Here is a 23,698-nt window from a genome sequence, read left to right as displayed (position 1 = left end):
ATGGTGGATGCGGTGGTGCAGCTGGGGAACGAATGCGTTGTGGCGGCCCGCCAATTGTTGCGATGCGTTGCTAGGCAACTCCCCCGGGTTTCCCACCGAAGTGCTGGCTCAGAAGAGAAACAGCTGGAGATGTTCTCTCTCTCTCTCCCTCCCTCTCTCTCTCCCTCCATCCCTCTATCCCTCTCTACTACTTCTACTCCTCTCGTCGCCCGTCTCTTCTATCTAATCTATCTCATTTTCAATCACTCTCCCTCTTAATAAATCTGCTTCTCTCTGACTCTATATCCTCTCTTATTACCCTTTTGTATCATCTCTCTCTCTTTCGTTCTTTCTTTTTTTCGTTCTTTCTTTTTTTCTTTCTTTCTTTCTTTCTTTCTTTCTTTCTTTCTTTCTTTCTTTCTTTCTTTCTTTCTTTCTTTCTTTCTTTCTTTCTTTCTTTCTTTCTTTCTTTCTTTCTGTATCTCTCTCTCTCTCTCTCTCTCTCACCCCCTGCGTGTCATTCTCTCTCTGTGTCCCTCCCCTCTCTTTGTTGTTATGTCTACAGTAGATCCAGTCAGAACCGGTGGTTCTGTCTGAGAGCGGTCGATGACTAGAATCATCCAGCCAGGTCCAACTGTCTGGACAGAATTAAACCTTGTTTAAAGAACTCTCAGTAAAGTCCTGTTCTGCCTCATCTCCTTTGTTTATATTTTCCGACACAACCTCTTTAATTCTCCTAATGATTCATTACAATCCCCGATTACTAAGGGAGTTTCAAAGTCTTGGCTGTGGATGACTTGAGGGCATGAATCCTGTTCCACGCCTCATCCTTCCTCGTGTCCAGGTGCATTGTGGGAAGTGTGAGGTCACTGTTGATCCGGTCCCCTGAGCTCGGGCCCCCGGGAGGATGCGGCCCTGCTCCTCTTCCTGCTGCTAAAAGAACAGATTTAGCCTCGTCACCCGGCGCCTCCTTATTTGACTCGTCGTCGGCTAGCTATTTATACCAAAGACTCGTTTAGAAGCGGCGTCAGGCAGCCGGCTCGGCGGGGCGGTTGTTGGTTAGTTTCTAAAACCCCCCCACTGCTCCTATGTCTGGCCTGGCAGCGACTCGACTACCACCCGGTCAGCCCCGGTGCCGGCCCAGATCACCAGTCAATACCCGCCGCCGTTTAGCTAGGTAGCCTCCCAATGGAGGTCCTGCTCTGACCTCTCGTTCGGTTCTGGGAGGTTTGGTGGGGGGGGATGGGCGGGTCGGTACCGCTGTGCGATTGCCAGCATTTGGTTTTATTTGGTACTGTATTCCAAATGAATGAATGGGAAGTGAATCATATTTCTGGGGTTATTTATACACGTCGGTCATTTGACTCGTGACTTGTGTTTTTTTTATCCGTCCAATTAAACCATGAGGGCCTTCATTCTTGGCATGGCACATTCCTTACCTTTTTAGATTCTTACATTACTACGAGACGTTTTCGACTCGCTGGGCGGCGCAGGTGGACTTTAGGAACCCGCATGGCACCTTTAGATCTGATAGACGACCAGGTTATCTGGGACAAGGGATAGGCACGGTTATTCAATTATTCGAAATGATGTGGATATTCGACTTTAGCTGTAGCAGATTTTTTTAAATTTTTGCCTAATGTTAATTAAACGTCCCATGACATGCCACCAGGTCTGGTGGCATGTCATGGGACATCAGGCAACATCGCATGAAGAGCCGGATTTGATTTCCTTATTTATTTGACTAGTGATGGAATATGAATACATTTGTTTAGTGAAGGCAGAAGCCTTCACTAAGATCACAGAAGCCCTTCAGGCTACATTATGACTGAGCTACACTTGTATAATAAGTGTAGCTCAGTAGCTGTATAGAATATTGATATGCCCTTCAAATGCCCATCCCTATCTGACTGGGACGTGGTAGAACTGGGATGTGGTAGAGGAATGCTCCGGGGTAGAACCCCGGAGCATTCTTCCGTCAAGAACCCACATGTTCCCTCCTGTCGCTGGTGGTCGGGTGGGGGCGGGGGGGCCGGCAGGGGGGTCTCACGTTGACAGTGGAAACCGGGCTGGGGGAGGTGGAATAGGAGTAGTGTTTGAGTTGAAGTGTTGATGCACGGACACGTCGTGTTTACCCGTTCACCAGACCAGAACGCCACAGTCAAACGGAGGTGAGAAGGTGGGGCTGAAGCAAATATTTTCCAGGAAGAGGCTTAATTAGTAGATCAATGGGTTCACGGTGCAAAAGACTGTCAATGATTGAATCTGTGGGTGAGGACGGCTACGGCGGACAAGAGGCTGAACATATCAACAGTTCAGCAGATTGATCTGCTAAACGAGATGTTCAACAGATTCATGGATAGGGAAAGTACCCCGAAGAAGGTGTACATTTATAGTGTGTTGTACCATCAGGGTTTGAACCATAGGGTGTTTCTCCCCTTCAGGTGTAGTTCTATAGTTATAGAACAATAGGGTGTAAAACCCTTCAGGTGTGTATATATGGAATGTAGAACCACAGGATGTAGAACCCTTCAGGTGTAGATCTATAGAATTTAGAACCAAAGGGTATAGAACCCTTCAGGTGTAGATCTATAGAATCTAGAACCGTAGGGTGTAGAACCCTTCAGGTGTAGATTTATAGAATGTAGAACCGTTCAAGTGTAGATCTATAGAATGTTGAGCCATAAGGTGTAGAACTCTGACAGTTGTGCTGAGCCATCAAATCATCGCAGCTGTCTCAGCCACTCACATTCCTGGTAGCTAGGTGAGGAGTTAATATTTCCGCGTTAAGTCTGTGTCTATTTGTGTTGGAGATGATGCACACACCTGATCAGATCTGGGTGCAAATACTGCTCTGTACCACAAGGGGGCGGGATCCTGCTTGTTCAAGGCTGTGGACAACAAGATGCCGAGTGAATGGAGTTATGCTTGCCTACTTAACACTGGCTTTTGTTGTTCTGTTTTCTTTCTAGCTAAAATGTTCTGTTTCGGACGTCTGTTTGTCCTTTGTTCCTTCCCTCCATCCACATCCAGAAATTTTTTCTAATCCTTGTGCTTGCACTATTTGTCTGACCAACTGGAAAATGTGCAGTTGCTAGCTCTCCCCCTTAGTGGTGGTGATGTTTAAGGATGTGTTTTGGTACATTTGTCCAACAGGAATGGCTGTTCAACTTTGCTACACAGAATCCTTACTGAAACTCCCAAATAACCTTTACAGCTGTCCGTATCCGGGGTAACGGTTAGTCCTGGTCATGTTCGGTGTTCCCTTTATTAATGCGAACAGCAGACATACAGTGGTCAAAACGGTGGTTTCCCCTGGCTTCTGTTAGGACCTTCTGGTTTGGATCGAACCAGAACCACCGTGAGATGTTTGCAGTTAATCTAAAGACAACGTGGCGCGGCCTCTTTACCGGACAAACGTAGCGGTTTGGAAACGAGAACAACACCAGGGGCGGCTCGTTGGCTGTACTCACTAGGGTGCCAACCATGTAGCCTGTCCCATACGCCAGCGACCCATGAGTGATTACCACTTGTAATCCTAAACTACATGTCGTTCCTCATCTCTTTTTCCCCCTCCTTTCCTCTCTCCTGACAAAGTCCAGTCCATAAAGGTCTCTCTTTCTTTCTTTTTCTTTCTCTCCATCTCTTTCTCTTCTCAAAGCCCTTCAACTCTAAAATAGAATAATATAAATGAATGGGAATTTCTGAATGAACATGTTGCAGCCGTCTAAAGCAGGTCCTCGTGTGATCTCAACATCTGATTTATTTAGTAAAGTAGTGGAAGTGTTGTTTAGATTGGGCTACTGGAGGTTCTCCTCCTCCTCCTATCCCGGAGGTATTGGTGAATACAATGTTGGATCCCACGGTGCTGAACCCTTTTGTGTGCGTGTGTGTGTGTGTGTGTGTGTTCCAGGAATGGGTGACGGCAACGGATATCAGGGTGACCCTGAACCGGCTCAACACGTTCGGAGACGAGGTGTTCAACGACCCCAAGGTCCTCAAGTCCTACTACTATGCCATCTCGGACTTCGCCGTGGGAGGACGGTGAGAACAAACACTTGCAAACCGCCATCTTGGCACCGGGGAGGCCATTCTAAATAATGCAGCCAAGCCACCTGCCGCCAATTTAAGTTTGATAGAGTGCCTCTGGCCAAGTGTTGGGGACGAGTAAGAGCGTATATATATTCAGTCCCTTGGTATGTCCTGCTGTGTCTCAGCTCAGGGTTTGAGGTCCAACCTGTTTCTGAGATTAAAAAGGGAATTTGTTCACATGATAATCTGAAGCCCAGCCATAACATGATATGATCTCACGATGATCTGAACATATTGTGACTGGGCTATTGGGTGATGAAGATAAAGTACACACTCCGGTCTTTAGGTGAAGGACTGTCTTGTTTTGTTTTAGAATTGATGGCACACTGACATGCAGGTAACAGCTCTGTTGGAGGGGTCTTGAGCCCCCCCCCCCCCCCCCCCCCCCGTGCCTGCCAGTCTGTCCCCCATCCATCTGAACTTTGACCTCTCTGGGGAAATACCAACGCGTCGATGAATATCAGTCAAACAATTCCGACTGTCTCTTGTTTACATTGTATGCGGCTTAAGGTTTGTTGGATTCTGTTCTGCAGAAGATGCTTTTAGACTCAACTGGTCGATCCAAGTTGATGCAACAACGAGCGGAAGTTACCAAACGGATACTCATGTTGTTTGGAGACTTTAAAAGTTTTTCCGGAGGGGGCGGGACGTTAGGGAACCGGCTGCCGCCGGACGGCCGTCGGCACAAACCCCCAGCGGATGTGCGCTTGTTTCTGGAGCCTGTGTGGTCCGCCCGCCCCGGGGCGGTCAGGAAGCAACACAACCAGGCTTGTTCTGCAGAAGAAGAGGGAGGCGGCGCTCCGGCTCGGAGGAGAGTCCGCTGCAGCGCGGAGCACATTTCCATGACACCGACGGCATTCCTGGCATTCCATGACGACGGCGCCGGATTACCGTGCGCTGGTGGGGGGGGGGGGGGCTGGGCGGTGGCGGTGGCGGTCCCATCCAGCACGGCTGCCTAGGAAGCATGGACTCGTCGGAACCTGTTGGAAGAACCACAGGACCTTCAGAAGGGCAGAGGCCTGTGTTTTAGAAGCTACTGGTAGCTGACCAGTACGACCACACTCTTTATTTGTTGTAGTGGAATTAACGGGCCCTGTGTTGTCGTGCAGGTGATGGGGTTTCATGTGGTGCTGGTGTTTATGAGCCCTGTAGCGCAGTTTATGGGGCCCTGTGGTGCAGGTGGTTATATGCCCTGTCGTGAAGTTGATGGGGCCCTGTGGTGCAGGTGATTGGGCCCTGTGGTGCAGGTGATTGGGCCCTGGGGTGCAGGTGATTGGGCCCTGTGGTGCAGGTGATTGGGGCCCTGTGGTGCAGGTGATGGGGTCCTCTGGCGCAGGTGGTGATTGACCCTGTGGTAGAGGCTCGTGGCAGAGATCAAGGGTCCTGTAGCAGAGGGGTGATGAGCATTCTGGCGGAGGAAGCGGCACTGCGGTGCCGGCGGCAGGGCCTGTGATGCAGGTGGAGGGCCCTCTTGGGCAGGAAACGGGCCCTGTGGCGGAGGTGGGAAACTGGATCCTGTCCAGATCAACACACCGCCCCTTCCAGCCTGCACCCTGCCATCATTGTTTCCATGGCGCCCTGCCAAGCAACACCTGAAACAATATCTGGATCTGTGGGCTGAGCAGGTCCAGACTCGTCCCTGCAGAAACACACGGCGCCCAGTCCCCAATCCAAACACGGCCTCCGTTCTGCTCCAGCAGCCTGCTCAAGCCCACCAGACCGCAAGAAACACTCCCATGTTTCTCTGTTTGCAAACTGAAGATCTTCTTTGATGCAGGGGGGGTTTGTTCCCACACCGGATTTGTTGGTTTATGAAGTGTTATAAATGATGTAGCCTCAGTATGTTTTTTTTAACTTATTTAAAACTATATATAGTCAGCCGGTATTGCGGGAAAAGAGCAGGTTGAGCAGGCCTCTATGGAGTCTGACGATGAAAAAGGTGATTGGTCTAGCTCAAAAAGTGAACTGTCTAGCTGTGTGTCATATGGTAAGTCATAAGTAATTTGATAGACAGAATTTACTCTGAAAGGCAACTTTATTTATTTCGCACTTTGAAAGACAGAATGATGCTCCCTCCTGTCCTTTTTCATTTATTATTATGATAATCACTGTTACTATCATTACTATTTTATTTGGACTTTATTCTTAAGTTATCTTTTATCATTATTTATTAACTGACACGTCCTCCTGCACTTTATTGCTTTGTTTGTGCTCTGTACTTGAATCACTCTGTCATTTGAGTTAGTGTGTCTGTTTACCATTTAGCGGAATGTTTTTGGGGTATAAAATGCAAAAGTTTCATTTATATTCTGCAAGTATTACATAGTAGTACATTGTATTATATACATTGTATTGTTGAACTTTCTTTCATTCTCGGAATAAAAACATTATGCTAAAAAAGAAAGACAGAATGATGGACAAATGACGGATGACCGAAATGTGTTGGAGAGGTGACAGAATGATGAATCGATGATGGATAACAAAATGGTGAAGGAATGGTGAAGTCACATAATGATGGAGGGATGGTAACCGAGTAAAAGTGATAGTTAAAGTAACAGGTCTCTCTCTCTACACACCATACGACTCTGTGCTCCCTCGCCCCCCCTCTCTCTCTCTGCACCATGTGACCCTGTGCGCCCTCACCCTTTCTCTCCTCAGGTGCAAGTGTAACGGCCACGCCAGCGAGTGTGTGAGGAACAACGGGGGGCGCCTGGTGTGCAACTGCAAGCACAACACGGGGGGCGCCGACTGCAACGTGTGTGAGCCCTTCTACAACGACCGGCCCTGGGGCCGTGCCACCGCTGAGACCCCCAACGAGTGTCTGCGTGAGTCTGCGTACACACACACACACACACACACACACACACACACACACACACACACACACACACACACACACACACACACACACACACACACACACACACACACACACACACACACACACCGTTAACAGACCCACAGCAGGGTCTGTAGAGTCCTCATCTAACTCCTTTAGATGAGGCTCTGTGTGAAGACGACATTAAAAACAACTTGCAGCATATGTCAGCACTTGGACCTTGGGTGCACGCCTCGGTTCATTTGAGTTTCTCTGGTGCAGTGCTGACTCATTTATGATTGCTCAAGATGTTCTGTGTGTGCCACAATCCACCAGATCTCCACCCTCACGGAATCAAATCCCATTGAGTAGCGGAACCACGCGCATTTACACTCACACGCGCACGGTTGATCCTCCCTTAATAAATATGATGCGGAATTATTGACGTATCCTCAACAATCTGGTCCCCTATTGCCTAATCTATTGCCATGGTAACTGTGAACCGGTATTTGAAGGTGTGTGTCTCCGTGTCCGTGTGTGTGTGTGTGTGTGTCCGTCTTACAGCATGTAACTGCAACGGGAAGAGTTCGGAGTGCTACTTCGACCCGGAGCTGTACCGGGCCTCCGGGCACGGCGGCCACTGCCGGGGCTGCGCCGACAACACCGACGGGCCCAACTGCGAGCGTTGCCTGGACGACTACTACCGCGACCAGTCCGGGGATCGCTGCCTGCCCTGCGGCTGCAGCCCAGTGGGTGAGTTCCCGCGCTTATCCCCCCCAGCTTCGCCTGCGCTCACCCTGTCACACGTCCCCCACTCACTCTCGTCCACTCACACTCTCCTCCTCTCGCCCTTGTTGCACTCAGATACTCACATGTTTATCCTCTCACTCACTCACGCTAACACCCTGTCACCCAGGGTAAGAGGACTGTAGCTCTAACCTTATGTGGTGAAGTGCAGCCTTTATAGAACATTAGTTGTGGCCAATCGAACATAGAGCTGTGGCCAGTAGAACATAGAGCTGTGGCCAATAGAACATGGAGCTGTGGCCAATAGAACATGGAGCTGTGGCCAATAGAACATGGAGCTGTGGCCAATGGAACATGGAGCTTCGGCCAATAGAACATGGAGCTGTGGCCAATAGAACATAGAGCTGTTGCCAGTAGAACATAGAGCTGTTGCCAGTAGAACATAGAGCTGTGGCCAATAGAACATGGAGCTGTGGCCAATAGAACATGGAGCTGCAGCGTGTGCAACACGGAGCCGCAGGCTGAAGGCTACTGGTCCGGGCTCCTCTCTATATGGTTTCTGTTGGACTCTAACGATGCGTTTTGCGAGTTGGATCTGAAGTTTCCTCCCTCTCCCTCTCTGACCGCATGTTTTTTAAACGGTAGCAGATGTGTTGGTTTAAACCCATGCTGCTGTATTCTGCTAAACACACACGCACAGGCACACACACACGGGTGTGATGTTGTGAGATGGTTCTGGTGGCAGCGGGTCAGAATGTGGTTTTCATAACGCGCCTGGTGTTTTTCCTCACTTCACTAAATGCTATGTTTAACTTCTCTGTGCTCCCTTCGCTCCTCCTCCTGCTTCCCTCTCTCCTCGTCTCTTCTCTCCTTTTCTCCTCTCCTCCTCCCTTCATTCCTCTCCTTCACTCCTCTCCTTCACTCCTTTCTTCTCCTCCTCCCTTCTCTCCTCTCCTCCCTTTAATCCTCTCATCCTTCCTTCTCTCCTCTCCTCCTCCCTTCTCTCCTCTCCTCCTCCCTTCTCTCCTCTCCACCTCGCCTCCTCTCCTCCTCCCTTTAATCCTCTCCTTCTCCCTTCACTCCTCTCCTTCCCTCTTCTCCTCTCCTCCTCCCTTCTCTCCTCTCCTCCTCCCTTCACTTCTCTCCTCCTCTCCTTCTCCGTTCACTCCTCTCCTTCCCTCTTCTCCTCTCCTCCTCCCTTCTCTCCTCTCCTCCTCCCTTCACTTCTCTCCTCCTCTCCTTCTCCCTTCACTCCTCTCCTTCTCCCTTCACTCCTCATCTCTTATCCTCCCTGCCCTTCCACTCTGTCTCTTCTCCTTCCACTTCAGATTCTCTCCTCCACCCATCCTCTTCCTCTCCTCTCATAGTATTTAATAATATGCCCCTTACCGTCTTAACCAAAGAGGGGTACACCACTGCACGCATCAACACGTCAGCAGGAATATAACCCCTGACCCTGTGCCGTGTTGATGCCTCGCTCGACCAGCTGACCAAGACGGGCCCTGTTCCCTCCCTCTCTCTCCCCTGCTGTGCTGCAGGCTCTCTGAGCACCCAGTGTGCCACCGGGGGGCGCTGCAGCTGTAAACCAGGAGTGACGGGCGACAAGTGTGACCGCTGTCAGCCTGGATACCACACACTGACCGAGGCTGGCTGCAGGTAGCCTGTCTGTCTGTCTGTCTGTCTGTCTGTCTGTCTGTCTGTCTGTCTGTCTGTCTGTCTGTCTGTCTGTCTGTCTGTCTGTCTGTCTGTCTGTCTGTCTGTCTGTCCTGTGTCTTTAAATGTCAGCCCCATAATGTATGTTGTCGGCATGACGTTGACATTTGCATCACGATAAGCACTTTTTGTTTACTTTGGTTGATTTCCGCTCTGTGATCAACAAAAAGCCGCAGACTAGCCGTGTTTATGTCTGTGTGCAACATGAACATACTCCGGGGCACTCCGTCAGAAAGGTCAACCATCTGCTGGTTTCACGTCTCCATTTCTCACACGTTGTTTTCATGTTGTTCCAATTCAAAACCGTGACCTGCTCCTGTGTCTACAGCTCAAGTGAAATTTTAGAACGGATCTAAACTGACTGGAACACTTGTGTTCCAGTGGGGGCATGCTGTAGTCTGTGAACCAGAGCTGTTATGTGATTGGTTGATTTCCCGCAGGCCGTGCTCATGTGACCCATCGGGAAGTACGCAGGAGTGTGACGTGGACACCGGACGCTGCAAGTGTAAAGAGAACGTAGAGGGCTTCAACTGTGACCGGTACGCACGCACACACACACGCGCGCACACGCACGCACACACAAGAAGGCGCACAGCATCCAGTAGGTTGGCTGAGAGGATGGAACACGTAGCCTTTTATCACCGAGGAAACCAGTCTGTTTTATGGCCATAGAAAGAACTCTTGAGTTACATCCCAGTTCCTCACCCCTCCCTCCCCCTGGCTGACCTCTGACCCCCGGTGGGAGACGTTCTCGTTCTGGTGGGGCGAGCCACTCGGCCAATCCAAACAGGATGTTGTGCTCCTACTAATACGGACTGAAACCGGTCCCATGCAGACCGTGAGACCGTGCCAGCATTGCTCCCATGCCACAGGGTTAGCAACACAGAGGTCAAAGTTCACACTTACAGGGCACAGCAGTGGAACCAGATTAGGCCCTGCTTCACACACATCTATTATTATAGTTACTAGTCTCTAGGTACTAGCTAGTAGTGCGCCCACCATGTGGGCATTACGTTTTGTAGTGACCCAGCTTCGATTCCCAGCTGTGGTCCTGTGCTACGTCAGTGTCATTCCCTCTCTTCACTCTCCTTTCCATAAAGGCTCAAAAAGCCCATCAAACATTGATCTATATTTTTAAGACACCGTAGCAATGGTACACGGCGTGAAGGGGCGACTACAGATGAGGACTCTTGTTCTCGGGTGCCAACAGGTAGACTGCAGACGTTGGGTATCAAACCCAGTCCCTTTCATCTGGGAGCCACTGTAACCACGACACTATCCTGCCTTTATCATGGTCCCCACTCAAATATAGGACAAGTACATTGTTTGGAAGACATTTTATAATATGTATACAGATTAAACCCTGTACCTCTTTACTAAGGCTGGGTGTTAGCAGCGTCTGTACTGTTAGTTGCTCGGGAGGAGGGCTGGAGCTGAACAGAACCTTGTTGTTGTGTGTTTAGTTGGGTTCTGAGGGGTTGGTTCTACGGCTTGGTCTAAACATTAGAACCTGTGTGTTAGGCTGATGTTGAGGTGGGTTCTAAGGGATTGGTTTGAATGTCCTAAGGGGTTGTTCTAAGGTTCTATGGCTGGGTCTAAACTGTAGAACCTGTGTGTTGTCTGTTCAGCTGCAACCTGGGCTTCTTCAACCTGGACCCGCAGAACCCCCAGGGCTGCACGCCCTGCTTCTGCTTCCAGCACTCCTCCGTGTGCGACAGCGCCGAGGGGTACAGCATCAGCTCCATCTCCTCCTCCTTCAGCAGAGGTATGACGATAGTGCTGAAGCTAGTGTTATGATGATGCTAGTGCTGAAGCTAGTGTTATGATGATGCTAGTGCTGAAGCTAGTGTTATGATGATGCTAGTGCTGAAGCTAGTGTTATGATGATGCTAGTGCTGAAGCTAGTGTTATGATGATGCTAGTGCTGAAGCTAGTGTTATGATGATACTAGTGCTGAAGCTAATGTTATGATGATGCTAGTGCTGAAGCTAGTGGTATGATGATGCTAGTGCTGAGGTAAGTGTTATGATGATGCTAGTGCTGAAGCTATTGGTATGATGATGCAAGTGCTGAAGCTAGTGTTATGATGATGCTAGTGCTGAAGCTAGTGTTATGATGATGCTAGTGTTATGATGATGCTAGTGCTGAAGCTAGTGTTATGATGATGCTAGTGCTGAGGCTAATGTTATGATGATGCTAGTGCTGAAGCTAGTGTTAGGATGATGCTAGTGCTTAAGCTAGTGTTATGATAATGCAAGTGTTATGATGATGATAGTGCTGAAGCTAGTGTTATGATGATGCTAGTGCTGAGGCTAATGTTATGATGATGCTAGTGCTGAAGCTAGTGTTAGGATGATGCTAGTGCTTAAGCTAGTGTTATGATGATGATAGTGCTGAAGCTAGTGTTATGATGATGCTAGTGCCGAAGCTAGTGTTTATGATGATGCTAGTGCTAAGGCTATTGTTTACGATGATGCTAGCTAATAGGCTATGGTTGATGATTATGCTAGTGCTGAAGCTTTTGTACTTCAATATGCTAGGGCTATAGATTTTGTTAATGATTATGCTAGTTCTGAAGCTAGTGTTTTATGATGATGCTACAACTGCTCATGCAGATACAAATGCTAAATCGGATGTAGACGATAATGGTATGATTTTAATAATGATGTTAATAATATGAAGGCTAAAGGGAATGCTACTGTGTGTGTGAGCAGATGATGAGCAGTGGACGGGCCAGCAGAGGGACTCCAGCAGTGTGCCGGTGCAGTGGTCGTCCAGCACCCAGGAGATCTCCCTCATGTCAGAAGACTACTTCCCCATGTACTTCATTGCCCCAGGTAAGAGTCAGCGGTGATGTAGTTCTATCTCTGAGCATCGTGCTTAGTGGTACGTCTGGCTGAGCTTCATGGGTAATGTAGTTCTAGCTCTGAGCATCGTGCTTAGTGGTACGTCTGGCTGAGCTTCCTGGGTAATGTAGTTCTAGCTCTGAGCATCGTGCTTAGTGGTACGTCTGGCTGAGCTTCATGGGTAATGTAGTTCTAGCTCTGAGCATCGTGCTTAGTGGTACGTCTGGCTGAGCATCATGGGTGTTGTATGCCTAGCTGTAGCATCATGGGTCATTTGTCCCCCCCCCTAACAGAGAAGTTCCTGGGTAACCAGCTGCTGAGCTACGGTCAGAACCTGAGCCTGACCTTCCGCGTGGACCGACGGGACAACCGGATGTCAGCCGAGGACCTGGTGCTGGAGGGGGCGGGGCTCCGGGTGGCCGTGCCACTCATCGCCCAGGGCAACGCCTACCCCAGCGAGAACGTGCAGTCCTATGTGTTCAGGTGAGAGGCAGAGAGCGGATGGTGGTGACGAGGGTGTCAGAGGGGGGCGGGGCCTCTGGGTGCTGATGGCCCTTTATGACCCTATATTCTGGGGGTATTAAACGGTGTGTGTGTGTGTGTGTGTGTCTCTCTCCCTCGCTCAGGCTCCATGACCAGACCAACTACCCCTGGAGGCCGAGCCTCAGCCACCCAGAGTTCCAGAAACTTCTCCACAACCTGACCGCCATCAAGATCCGAGGAACCTACAGCGAGAAAAGTACACACACACACTTTTGCACACCTAGTACACACACCTATTCGTGCATGCACGATTACCCCCCACGTGTGTGCACAGACACACACACACACACACACACACACACACACACACACACACACACACACACACACACACACACACACACACACACGGCCTTCTCCGTCCTGTGCTAACGGCCTTCTCCGTCCTGTGCTAACGTCCCCCTCCCTGTGGTGGTCCCAGGTTCCGGTCACATGGGCGACGTCTCCCTGGTGACGGCGCGACGGGGCGCAGGGCTGCCGGCCCGCTGGGTGGAGCAGTGCACGTGTCCCCCGGGCTACCAGGGCCAGCACTGTGAGCAGTGCAGCCCCCAGTACCGCCGCGCGCAGCCCGGCCTCGGGGCCTTCAGCGCCTGCGAGCCCTGCAACTGCAACGGCCACAGCGACTCCTGCCACCCCACCTCAGGTCAGACAGCGCCCTCTGGTGGCCGGGGGGGGGACTGGGACACATGCCGTCGATGCAGGGCCAGTGCGGGGTAATGGGGCGGCTTTGTGGTGGATTGGGTTTGAGGTTGTTTTGATTGTTAAAAGTTTACGTTAATGGGATGAAATCCATGTTTTTATTAGTCTGTGAATAGTCCCATAGTTTAGTGTTTTCCCTTTTTAGCCCGCTGACCCATTAGTTCTAAAAGCAATCTGCTTTAATAAAGATGGGAATAACATCGATATGCATTATGGATGCTTCGGTTTCTGTCAGTTTTACATGTTGACTTAATTAAACTGGGTATTCTCGTTTTGATCATTCCATTGGTCTTGATGGTTTTAATGGTTCTACTGGTTTCAAAGCATCTACTTGCACTGTTCATAATGACTCTACTGGTTTAAATGGCTCTACTTGTTTTACTGGTTATGCTGGTTTTAATAGCTCTACTAGTTGTATTGGTTTTAATGGCTTCACTCTTTCTACTGGTTGCACTGGTTTTAATGGTTCTGTGTGTGTTCTCCAGGTGCGTGTGAGTGCAAGCACGACACGGCGGGTCTGAGCTGTGAGCGGTGTAAGGACGGTTACTACGGCGACTCCACCAAGGGCACCGACGAGGACTGCGAGGCCTGCCCCTGTCCCAGCGGAGCCACCTGCGCCGTGGTGCCGCGCACCACCGAGGTGGTCTGCACCAACTGTCCCCCCGGCACCACAGGTAGGCTGGGGCACCGGGGACCACGGGGGGGGGGGTCTGGGTCTGGGGCTGGAGTCTGAAGGGGCTGCAACATTAAAGGGGTCTGGACCTCAGGGTCGGGAACTTTTAAGGGTCTGGACGTCCGGGTCTGGATCTCGGGGTCTCGAGTCACGGCGGCGGAGATCCCCCTAGCCTAGACGGACGCGTCATCAGCCCCTAACCCCAGGGTCTCCCCACCCCCCCCAGGAAAGCGCTGTGAGCTGTGTGACGACGGCTTCTTCGGGGACCCCCTTGGCCAGAAGGGGGCGGTGCGGGCCTGCCGCGCGTGCAAGTGCAGCGACAACATGGACCCCAACGCCGTGGGCAACTGCGACCGCGAGACGGGCGAGTGCCTCAAGTGCATCCACAACACGGACGGCTTCTTCTGCGACCGCTGCAAGGAGGGTTTCTACGGCAACGCCCTGGCCCCCAGCCCCCTAGACAAGTGCAAAGGTGTGTGGGGATGTGTGTTGTGTGGTTAGTGTGTGTTTGTGGTTGCAGTGTTTTTTTTGTGAATGAGTTTGTCTGTGTATTGATAGTGTTAACGCTATATTAATTTTACTATTGCATAATTAGTAGTTTCCCGGCTGATAAAATCAGTACATTTTATGTTTTAGTAAGTATAATATATTGTATCTATTCAATATAGATCAAACATATTTAAAGATATTTATACTTCAGAGTTGCATGTGGCATCACATGCATGTAAACATAGCATGTCTAACCTGGCTCCCCCCCCCCCCCCAGCCTGCTCCTGCTCACCCCTTGGGACCCAGGGCCAGCAGACCAGCTGTGCCCAGGTGACGGGCCAGTGCCCCTGCCTGCCCCAGGTCTCCGGCCGCGACTGCAGCGTGTGTGAGCCCGGCTTCTACAACCTGGCCAGCGGAACCGGCTGTGAACGGTACCACCGTGCCCCCTCTATTGTCTCCTCTCCTCCCGCCGTCACGCTCTCCTCTGCTCCATCCCCTCTCCTCTCACCTGTCCTCTTTCGCTCCTCATCTCTCCTCACCTCTTACCCCTCGTCAGACCTCCTTTCCCCTCTCCTCTTCCCCCTCTGCCCTCCTCCCCCCTCTGCCCTCCTCCCCCCTCTGCCCTCCTCCCCCCTCTGCCCTCCTCCCCCCTCCTCTTTCCCTCCATCGCTCCTAATCTCTCCTCTCTCCTCATCTCTGCTCAGTCATCTTCCTTCTCTCTCTTTCTTTCTGTCTCTCTTTCTTTCTGTCTCTCTTTTCTCTCTATCTCTTTCTTTCTTTCTTTCTTTCTTTCTTTCTTTCTTTCTTTCTTTCTTTCTTTCTTTCTTTCTTTCTTTCTTTCTTTCTTTCTTTCCGTCTCTCTTTCTCTCAGTCTCTTTCTCTTTCTGACTCTTTCTACCCCCCCCCCCCCTCCCATCAGTGTCAGTGTGTGATGCTATCTCTCCCTCTACAGGTGTAGCTGTGATCGCATCGGCTCCACCAGCGGTCTGTGTGACATCACCTCAGGGCAGTGCGAGTGCCAGCCGGGGGTCGCAGGTCAACAGTGCGAACGCTGCGAGGTCAACTTCTTTGGCTTCGGGTTGTCGGGCTGCAAACGTGAGAACGCCCCAAAGTGTTTTTCCAATGAATTAAAAGTTAAGAATGCTAAATGCAACACAACTAGAAACACACTCGGCTGGTATTGACCTCTGACCTCTCTGTGACCCCCCCCCCCCCCCCACAGCGTGTGACTGTGACCCCGAGGGTTCTTCGTCGGGCCAGTGTCGCGAGGACGGGCGGTGCGAGTGCCGGCCCGGGTTCGTGGGCTCCCGCTGCGACATGTGTGAGGAGAACTACTTCTACAACCGCTCCGCCCCCGGCTGCCAGCAGTGTCCCAACTGCTACAGCCTGGTCCGGGACAAGGTGAGGCTGGCCGCCCGCTGGGGGGGGGCTGGGTGGAGGCGGCTCCTCTCGGCCCGGTGAGGTTAGAGGCACGCAGGCTGTTGGTGTGTGTGTGTGGCTGACCGTGACCTCGCCCACCCAGGTGAACCAGCAGAGGCAGAAGCTGCACGACCTCCAGAACCTGATCGACAACCTGAACTCCAGCAAGGACCAGCCGAGCGACGCAGCCTTCGAAGAGCGCCTCCGCGAGGCAGAGAGGGCCATCATGGAGCTGCTGGAGGAGGCCCAGACTAGCAAAGGTACCACCGTATGCCCCCTCCACCATAGTATACACCACCACCACCACCGCTGTATACCACAACCACCGTATACCCCATTTACCTTCTACCACATCACCCCCACCCCAATTGGGGTTTACCACAACCCCGTCACCCCGTCACCTCCCTAACCCACACTTTATATCCCTTCTCGACCACCACAACCACCACCCTATTACCCATCACCACACCATCTGAACCACCACCGGTGTACCGTTTATAGTCTGCAGTGTGTTTACTAGTGTTCTCTCTCTCTCTCCCCCTCCTCCTCCTCCCCCTCTCTCTCTCTCTCCCTCTCCACCCTCTCCCACCCTCTCCCCCCAGACGTGGACAAGGGTCTCCTGGAGCGGCTGGCCTCCATCAACGGCACCCTGACCACCCAGTGGAACCGCCTGCAGAACATCCGCAGCACGGTGGACCAGAGCGGGGCGCAGGCCGACAAGGCCCGCACGCGCGTGCAGCACGCCGAGGAGCTCATCGACCGCGCCCGCGCCCAGCTGGACAAGGCCCGGTCCGACATCGCTAACGTGGTGGGTGGAGGAGGAACCGGCCCGGTGTGGTGGCGGTGGTGGCGGTGGTGGCATATCTGGTCTAGTCGGGTCTTACCCGAGATGGACTCGTAGTAATCCATGGTGGGATATATGGGCAGCAGTGGAGAATATAATTAATTAATTTAAATTAAAATGTAACTTCGGAGAATAGGTATATATTGACAATGTGAGAATAATAAATCTAGACCCCAAAAATTGATTTTGTTTTATCAGACTATTGAGGTACAGTTCCGATCATACCAGACCCCCTCAGATCTGCTATGATCTGAGCTGGGCTGATCCCGGTCTGGACTGTCTGGGAACCCCACTCCGACTGTAAAGCCTTCCGCACTGTTCACTGCTAGCCCCTGAAGGGTTGAGAGTAGTCTGGACTTGGGTTTAGTCTAGTGCTGTCAAGTGATTAAAATATTTAATCGCGATTAATCGCATTAATGTCATAGTTAACTCGCGATTAATCGCACATTTATTTATATTCTAAATATCCCTTGTTGAGAAGGACAGTAAGAAGAGAGACCCGCAGTGAATTCAACCCGGTCCACTTGACATCGGGTAGGGGCATAACCGTGGACACACAGACACACAGAGACAGAGACAGACAGACACACACGAGGGCGGAGTGGTAATCGGGAGAGTCGGGAGAATTCCCGGTGGGCCGTTAACGTTTCGGGGCTATCTGGCTGATTACTGCGGGATAACAATATTGCGTGTATAAAAGTTCCTTGCAGCGCCGTCCGGCAGCCTGAGCTGTGCGCCCACAACCTTTCACTCACTCAACAGCCGCAACACTCACAAACTGTCAACATCGCAACCAAGTCGATTTTGTCTACAGGGGAGTAACTGAGCGGCCCATCCCGAAGTGGTACAGCCCATGTGGGCCTTGAACTGCGATTGGTCAGAAAGACGAAACAGCTAATGACAACATTGAACTCTCATGCTTGTTGTTTGGTTTCCGGTGTAGATCCGGTATGGTGTTGTCGTTTTTCTAACGTGACTAGTTGTTGCTAGACAGCAGGTGAAAAAACTACAACGTTCGCCAAGCCAAAAGAGCGTTAATCGCACAATAAAAAAATGAACGCCGTTAAAATTGGTTTGCGTTAACGCCGTTAATAACACGGTAAACTGACAGCACTAGTTTAGTCCCTTTGTTAACCCTCTGGGGGTGGTGGTTCAGTATTGTACTAACAGGGTCCCTCTCTGGTCTCCCAGAACATCCCGACCCCCCTCCCTGGAGACCCCAACAACATGACCCTGCTGGCCGAGGAGGCGCGCAAGCTGGCCGACAAGTAAGATCAGCACTCGCTGGGGACATCACAAACGCATACAGGAAGTGCCCCATGGGTTCAGAGGTCCTTTCTGGATGTCTTTCTGTTTTTTAAGGACTTTATTGTATTTAGGGTTTGGGATTTGAATTAAGATTTTTTTTTTGGTTGATTTTGATTGCGACTGTCTTGAGATTAATCCTAACATAATGACATCACTTACTCTATTTCTAGGCACAAGATGGACGCCGACCAGATCGAAAAGATCGCTAAGGACGCCAACGACACGTCCACCAAGGCCTACAACCTGCTGAGGAAGACCCTGGACGGAGAGGGCAAGACCGGCGAGGACATCGACGAGCTCAACAGGAAGTATGTCATCCAACTTCCTGAGGGAGGGAGGGAGAGAGGGACACACACACACACACACACACACACACACACACACACACACACACACACACACACACACACACACACACACACACACACACACACACACACACACGGGGGGGGGGGGGGGGGCTGAACTGACTTGCACAGCTCAGAGGAAGTCTGAGATGAGGCTGACAGGATGGATCGCTGTGGCGTTGGTGGATAGGGGATTGTTGCTCAAGGTGTGTGTCTACAGGTACAACGAGGCCAAGGAGCTGGCCAAGGCGCTGGAGAAGCAGGCCAACAAGGTCCACGCGGAGGCGGAGGAGGCCGGGGACAGGGCGGTGCAGATGATGGCCAACCTGACCAGCCTGCCCACCTATGACACCAAGGCCCTGGAGGTATGTACCACCACCACAGGCAGACTGAGGCTAGTGGGGCTGTACAACAGGGTGGGGGAGAGGGGAGGGAAAGGGGGAGAGAGTGAATGAGTGTGTGTCAGAAGGTGAACCAGAACCGTGTGTGTGTGTTGTTCAGAACGAGGCCAGTAAGATCCAGAAGGAGGCCTCGGACCTGGACAAGTTGATCGACAAAACGGAGAAGGAGTACAACGAGCTGAGAGACGACCTCAAGCCCAAGGAACAGGAAGTCCGCAAGCTGCTGGAGAAGGGCAAGTCGGAACAACAGGTACAGGGAGTTTCCCCGCTCTTAATTTGAAATACTACATACATATACACATACTGTGTCATGCCACAGTATGGGTCATTGAGCAAGGCATCAGCATGTTCCTCGTGACAGTGAGGTCACCGCATGGAGTCGCACACATTTGAATCATAGCTCCCTCGGACCCAGTCAACCCAAATTTGACTTCAAAAGAAAAGATCCCCCATCTATTAAAACTGACTTTAATGATGGTGAGTTATCAACCAGCTGATGGCTGCCGTCATCATGACCTCATACAGGGAGAGAGAATCTGTCTATCTGTCCTTCTGTCTAATATTAGCCTCCATGGGTGAGGCAGGGGCGCGTGCTAGCCGTCAGTGTGGCGATGCTATACATAGCGCTAGCTCGCTGCGCTAGCCTACGGAGACACTGAGGCCATTCTTCATTCAACGGCCGTCTCTCCCGGCAACAGGGAGGGTCACGTTGCGTCATGGCTTTGACTCTTTTCATCCAAATAGACGTACTGTGATTGAACAAAATAACAGGGGGTAGGAGGTAGCGTCAGAAGGCTGGACTCAAACCGGGGACCTTCTGGGCCTATCCCCACTCACATGGGTCTCGTTGTGTCTAGTCTACTGTGACCAGGGAGGGATGAACCGCTAGAGGTTAAGGTTCGTACCGAGGGAGGGACTGATGGTGTCAAAGTGGTGCTAAACTTGGCTATGGTCGGTTTGTTGTGGTCATTGTTACTCTCCCAGTAGGGGGTGGGGTTAATGTCATGAGCCTTAGTTCTCCTTCAGAACACTGTCATTGGTTTTTAACTGTTGATTAGTGTCAGCAGGGGATAATGCTGGATTGTTAGCATACTGTTAGCGGGTGCTAATGCTGAATATGTTGTTTACAGACGGCAGACCAGCTGTTGGCACGCGCCGACGCGGCTAAAGCTCAGGCTGAAGAGGCGGCTAAGAAGGGAAGGTCCACCTACCAGGAGGCTCAGGACATCCTGGCTAACCTCAGAGGTACCCGTCTGTCTGTCAACCTGTCCTCCTGCCTATCCGGTCTCCTTCTGTCTTGTCTGTCTCTCCGTCTCTGTCTGTCGGCCTTGTGGCTTGTCTGTCTGAGTCTGACTGCTTGTCTGTCTGCTCTGTGGTTCTGTCCTGTCTGTATATCAGTCTGTTTCTGTAGTTCTGGACCGTCTATCTGTCTTGTCTGTAGTTATATCCTGTCCATTGGTCTGGTCTGTAGTTGTGGCCTGGCTGGTGTTTTCCTCTGTCCCCGTTTGTGACCCTACCTCCTGCCCCCAGACTTCGACCAGCGTGTGAACGACAACAAGACGGCGGCGGAGGAGGCCATGAGGAAGATCCCGTTCATCAACGCCACCATCATTGCGGCCAACGAGAAGACGCGGCAGGCGGAAGCGGCGCTAGGCAACGCCGCTGCCGACGCCCGTGATGCCAAGGCCAAGGCTGAGGAGGCGGAGAAGATTGCCAGCACCGTGCAGAAGGTACCAGAGAGAGACTATTACACAGGGAGAGACTATTGCACAGGGAGAGACTATTGCACAGGGAGAGAGACTATTGCACAGGGAGAGAGACTATTGCACAGGGAGAGAGACTATTGCACAGGGAGAGAGACTATTGCACAGGGAGAGAGACTATTGCACAGGGAGAGAGACTATTACACCGGGAGAGAGACTATTACACAGGGAGAGAGACTATTACACCGGGAGAGAGGGAGAGACTATTAGACTATTATTCCCAGGTATAGACTATTACACATTGACTATTACGACCAGAGACTGTTGTACCCAAAGAGAGAGTATTATACCCAGATATAGAGACTATTAAACACAGAGACTATAACAACCAGAGAGAGAGAGACTATTACACCCAGAGAGCGAGACCCTATTACACCCAGAGAGAGAAAGAGAGAGAGACAGCCGTGCCTGATGCCGGGTCCTCTGCGCAGGGATCTGCCAAGACCAAGCAGGAGGCGGAGAAGGCCTTCCAGGACACCACGATGCTGGAGAAGGAGGTCGGCACCTTGATGGACCAGCTCAGCGCCGCCGAGGACCAGCTGGGGCGCAAGAAGGCCGAGGCGGACCAGGACATGATGATGGCCGGCATGGTACGCCGTGACGCAGCGCTCACAGGCTTATGTGTAAAGCTAGGTGCTAGTGCTAGCCGTATTGAGCAAAACTAGGTGCTAGTGCTAGCTGTGTAAAACAAGGTTTTGTGGCTAGCTCTTAAGTATCAACTAGCTGTTAGTGCTGGCCGTAATGTGTATAACTAGCTGCTAGTGCTAGCTGTAATGTATAAAACTGTTGAGTGTAATGTGTAAGCTAGCCGTTAGTTCTATTTTTAATGTTGCTCGATGTTCCCACAAGGCTTCGGACAACGCCAAGGAGGCTGAGGACAATGCCCGTAAGGCCAAGGGCGCCGTCAAGACTGTACTGGGAACCATCGCCGCCCTTCTGGAGCAGCTGGGTAAGTGCAGGCTGCACTAGGACATTCACCAGTAGAAACCAGTTGAGACTCAAGGGGACGCCAAAACCAGTGACCAGGGTTTTGCTTTGGAGATAATTCATTCATTCCTAGTTTTAATCTCTGACCAGAGGGTAAAACTCGAAACATTTTGAAACGATGAAATATAGCTGTATTTAGAAATAACCCAAATTAGCCGTTATAGTTAGCCAAACATTGATTGATTGATAATAACTGAAGATATGTAAGCCTTTAATAAAGCATGTGAATTGGCTGGTTCAACTCGCGAGAAAATATGATTTATAATTAGTGACTCATCACAGAAAATAATTGACAAATCAATGATTTTGAACGATAATGAATAGGGCGAGTTTAAGCTAAACTAAAGCTCCTGATTCCCCTGACAGGCAACATTGACAAGGTGGACCTGACCAAGCTGAACGCGATCGCCGAGTCGCTGAAGAAGGCCAAGGCCAAGATGGCCACCAGCGAGCTGGACAGGAAGCTGGCGGAGCTGAACGAGGTGGCGCGCGGCCAGGAGGAGATGATCAACGACTACGACCGGCAGATCGGAGAGATCCGCGCCGACATCGCCAACCTCAACGACATCAAGAACACGTTACCGGAAGGGTGCTTCAACACGCCCTCCCTAGAGCAGCCCTAACCCCGCCCCCCTAACCCAGACACATGCCCCCTCCTCCATCCCGAGCACCCCCCCTCACCCCCACCCCTCAACCTCCCGCACCCCCCTACCCCATCCCTCTCACAAAATCACCCCGGCAACAGAAACGACATACACGCCACCACCGTTGCACCAAAACCCTTACTTTTAATTATTTGATAGGTTGGTTCGTCTTGTCTTTTTGCAAGAGAGAGAGAGAGAGAGAGAGAGAGAGAGGCAGAGTTTTGTGCCGTGTTCACAATTTCTTTCAAAATAAAAGCGCACGCTTTTTGTTTTTCCTACATTGAGACGACAGCGGTTGAAGGGGGAACGTGCAACGCGGCGGACCCCCGACGTGCCTCTGAGCCTAACACACACACACACACACACACACACACACACACACACACACACACACACACACACACACACACACACACACACACACACACACACACACACACACACACACTGTGACTGCACCCCCCACCCTCGGCCCACCCTCCACCCCCTCCACCCAGACTGTTCAAAGGAAGTTTAACAGCCATTCAGCGGAACCGGAACCAAACCGATATTTCAAAATAACGCGAATAACGGACGTGACTCGGACCAGAACTCCTGTTTGACTCCGTCTGTGGGTTGTGGTTTCAACTGACAGTTTCATGAACTGTTTTTGTTCATCTACCATGTTTGTTGTTTTGGTTTGTTTTTATTTTTTCTTACTAGAAAGCATGCATTGAAGGAATCCTCTAGTTTTACTGTACTGTCGTCTGTCTTTCTGTCCTGAAGACACTACAGCCAGGAGATAGAGGGACACACCCCTCTCTCCCTTTTCAGTATTCACACCTCCCTGATCCTCACCCTCTTCCTCAGCCACTTCCTCACCGCCTCACGTTCCCACAGAGAATCACAAAGGTCAGAGGTCAAACAGATTTCTAGAAAGTCAAGCTCGGTGTTGTTCTGCGAAAGCTGCTCGCTTGTCTCCTTCGTGTCGCTAATGACCTTTAACCTTCGACCTTGCCCGCTTCCTCTCCCCACCCCCCCCCCCACCCCCGTGTCCAGGCTCAATCAAACACTATGCAACTTTGTACATTTTGCGTAGTGAAACGTTTTATCTGATACACTGGTGCTAATAATTATTTCAAATGTTCTATTTTTGTGTGAATGTTTTTTATTCTGACGTCGAGTGAGGAGTTTGTTATTTTGTGTAAATATATTCTTAAATAATTCAGGTTTTTATTTTAGTTTTTTTGTTTTGTTTTAAAGCTCTGACACCCAAAACCGCTAGACTATTATCTTTTATCAGAAAGACCCATCAACTCAAATCTCCAGCTAATATATATAAATATATAAATATGGATAACGTCTGTGGTATGTTATAATATGCTTGCTTGTATACATGGCTCTGTG

General features: G+C 50.9%; 1 protein-coding gene across 1 annotated transcript in view; it reads left to right on the top strand.

Moving 5' to 3' along the window:
• Window positions 1-22,331, top strand: part of lamc1 (laminin, gamma 1) — a 44,782-nt gene extending 22,451 nt beyond the window's left edge. The window contains exons 3-28 of the mRNA XM_056596006.1: window positions 3,893-4,023; window positions 6,730-6,896; window positions 7,454-7,642; window positions 9,175-9,292; window positions 9,790-9,888; window positions 10,978-11,114; window positions 12,064-12,186; window positions 12,489-12,678; window positions 12,822-12,934; window positions 13,160-13,381; window positions 13,923-14,111; window positions 14,337-14,582; window positions 14,877-15,030; window positions 15,552-15,694; window positions 15,822-16,000; window positions 16,122-16,278; window positions 16,621-16,826; window positions 18,054-18,130; window positions 18,341-18,478; window positions 18,738-18,882; window positions 19,019-19,168; window positions 20,049-20,163; window positions 20,449-20,648; window positions 21,113-21,271; window positions 21,531-21,630; window positions 22,035-22,331. Of these exons, the coding sequence (XP_056451981.1) occupies window positions 3,893-4,023; window positions 6,730-6,896; window positions 7,454-7,642; window positions 9,175-9,292; window positions 9,790-9,888; window positions 10,978-11,114; window positions 12,064-12,186; window positions 12,489-12,678; window positions 12,822-12,934; window positions 13,160-13,381; window positions 13,923-14,111; window positions 14,337-14,582; window positions 14,877-15,030; window positions 15,552-15,694; window positions 15,822-16,000; window positions 16,122-16,278; window positions 16,621-16,826; window positions 18,054-18,130; window positions 18,341-18,478; window positions 18,738-18,882; window positions 19,019-19,168; window positions 20,049-20,163; window positions 20,449-20,648; window positions 21,113-21,271; window positions 21,531-21,630; window positions 22,035-22,291 (4,104 nt within the window). The 3' untranslated portion in view covers window positions 22,292-22,331. The remainder of the gene's footprint in view (window positions 1-3,892; window positions 4,024-6,729; window positions 6,897-7,453; window positions 7,643-9,174; window positions 9,293-9,789; window positions 9,889-10,977; window positions 11,115-12,063; window positions 12,187-12,488; window positions 12,679-12,821; window positions 12,935-13,159; window positions 13,382-13,922; window positions 14,112-14,336; window positions 14,583-14,876; window positions 15,031-15,551; window positions 15,695-15,821; window positions 16,001-16,121; window positions 16,279-16,620; window positions 16,827-18,053; window positions 18,131-18,340; window positions 18,479-18,737; window positions 18,883-19,018; window positions 19,169-20,048; window positions 20,164-20,448; window positions 20,649-21,112; window positions 21,272-21,530; window positions 21,631-22,034) is intronic.
• Window positions 22,332-23,698: the final 1,367 nt, after the last annotated feature.

The sequence above is a fragment of the Gadus chalcogrammus genome, chromosome 8, assembly GCF_026213295.1.
Source record: "Gadus chalcogrammus isolate NIFS_2021 chromosome 8, NIFS_Gcha_1.0, whole genome shotgun sequence".
In the NCBI taxonomy this organism is placed as follows: domain Eukaryota; kingdom Metazoa; phylum Chordata; class Actinopteri; order Gadiformes; family Gadidae; genus Gadus; species Gadus chalcogrammus.
Note: the sequence above shows the minus strand (reverse complement) of the source record. Positions and strands in the feature narration are given on the sequence as shown.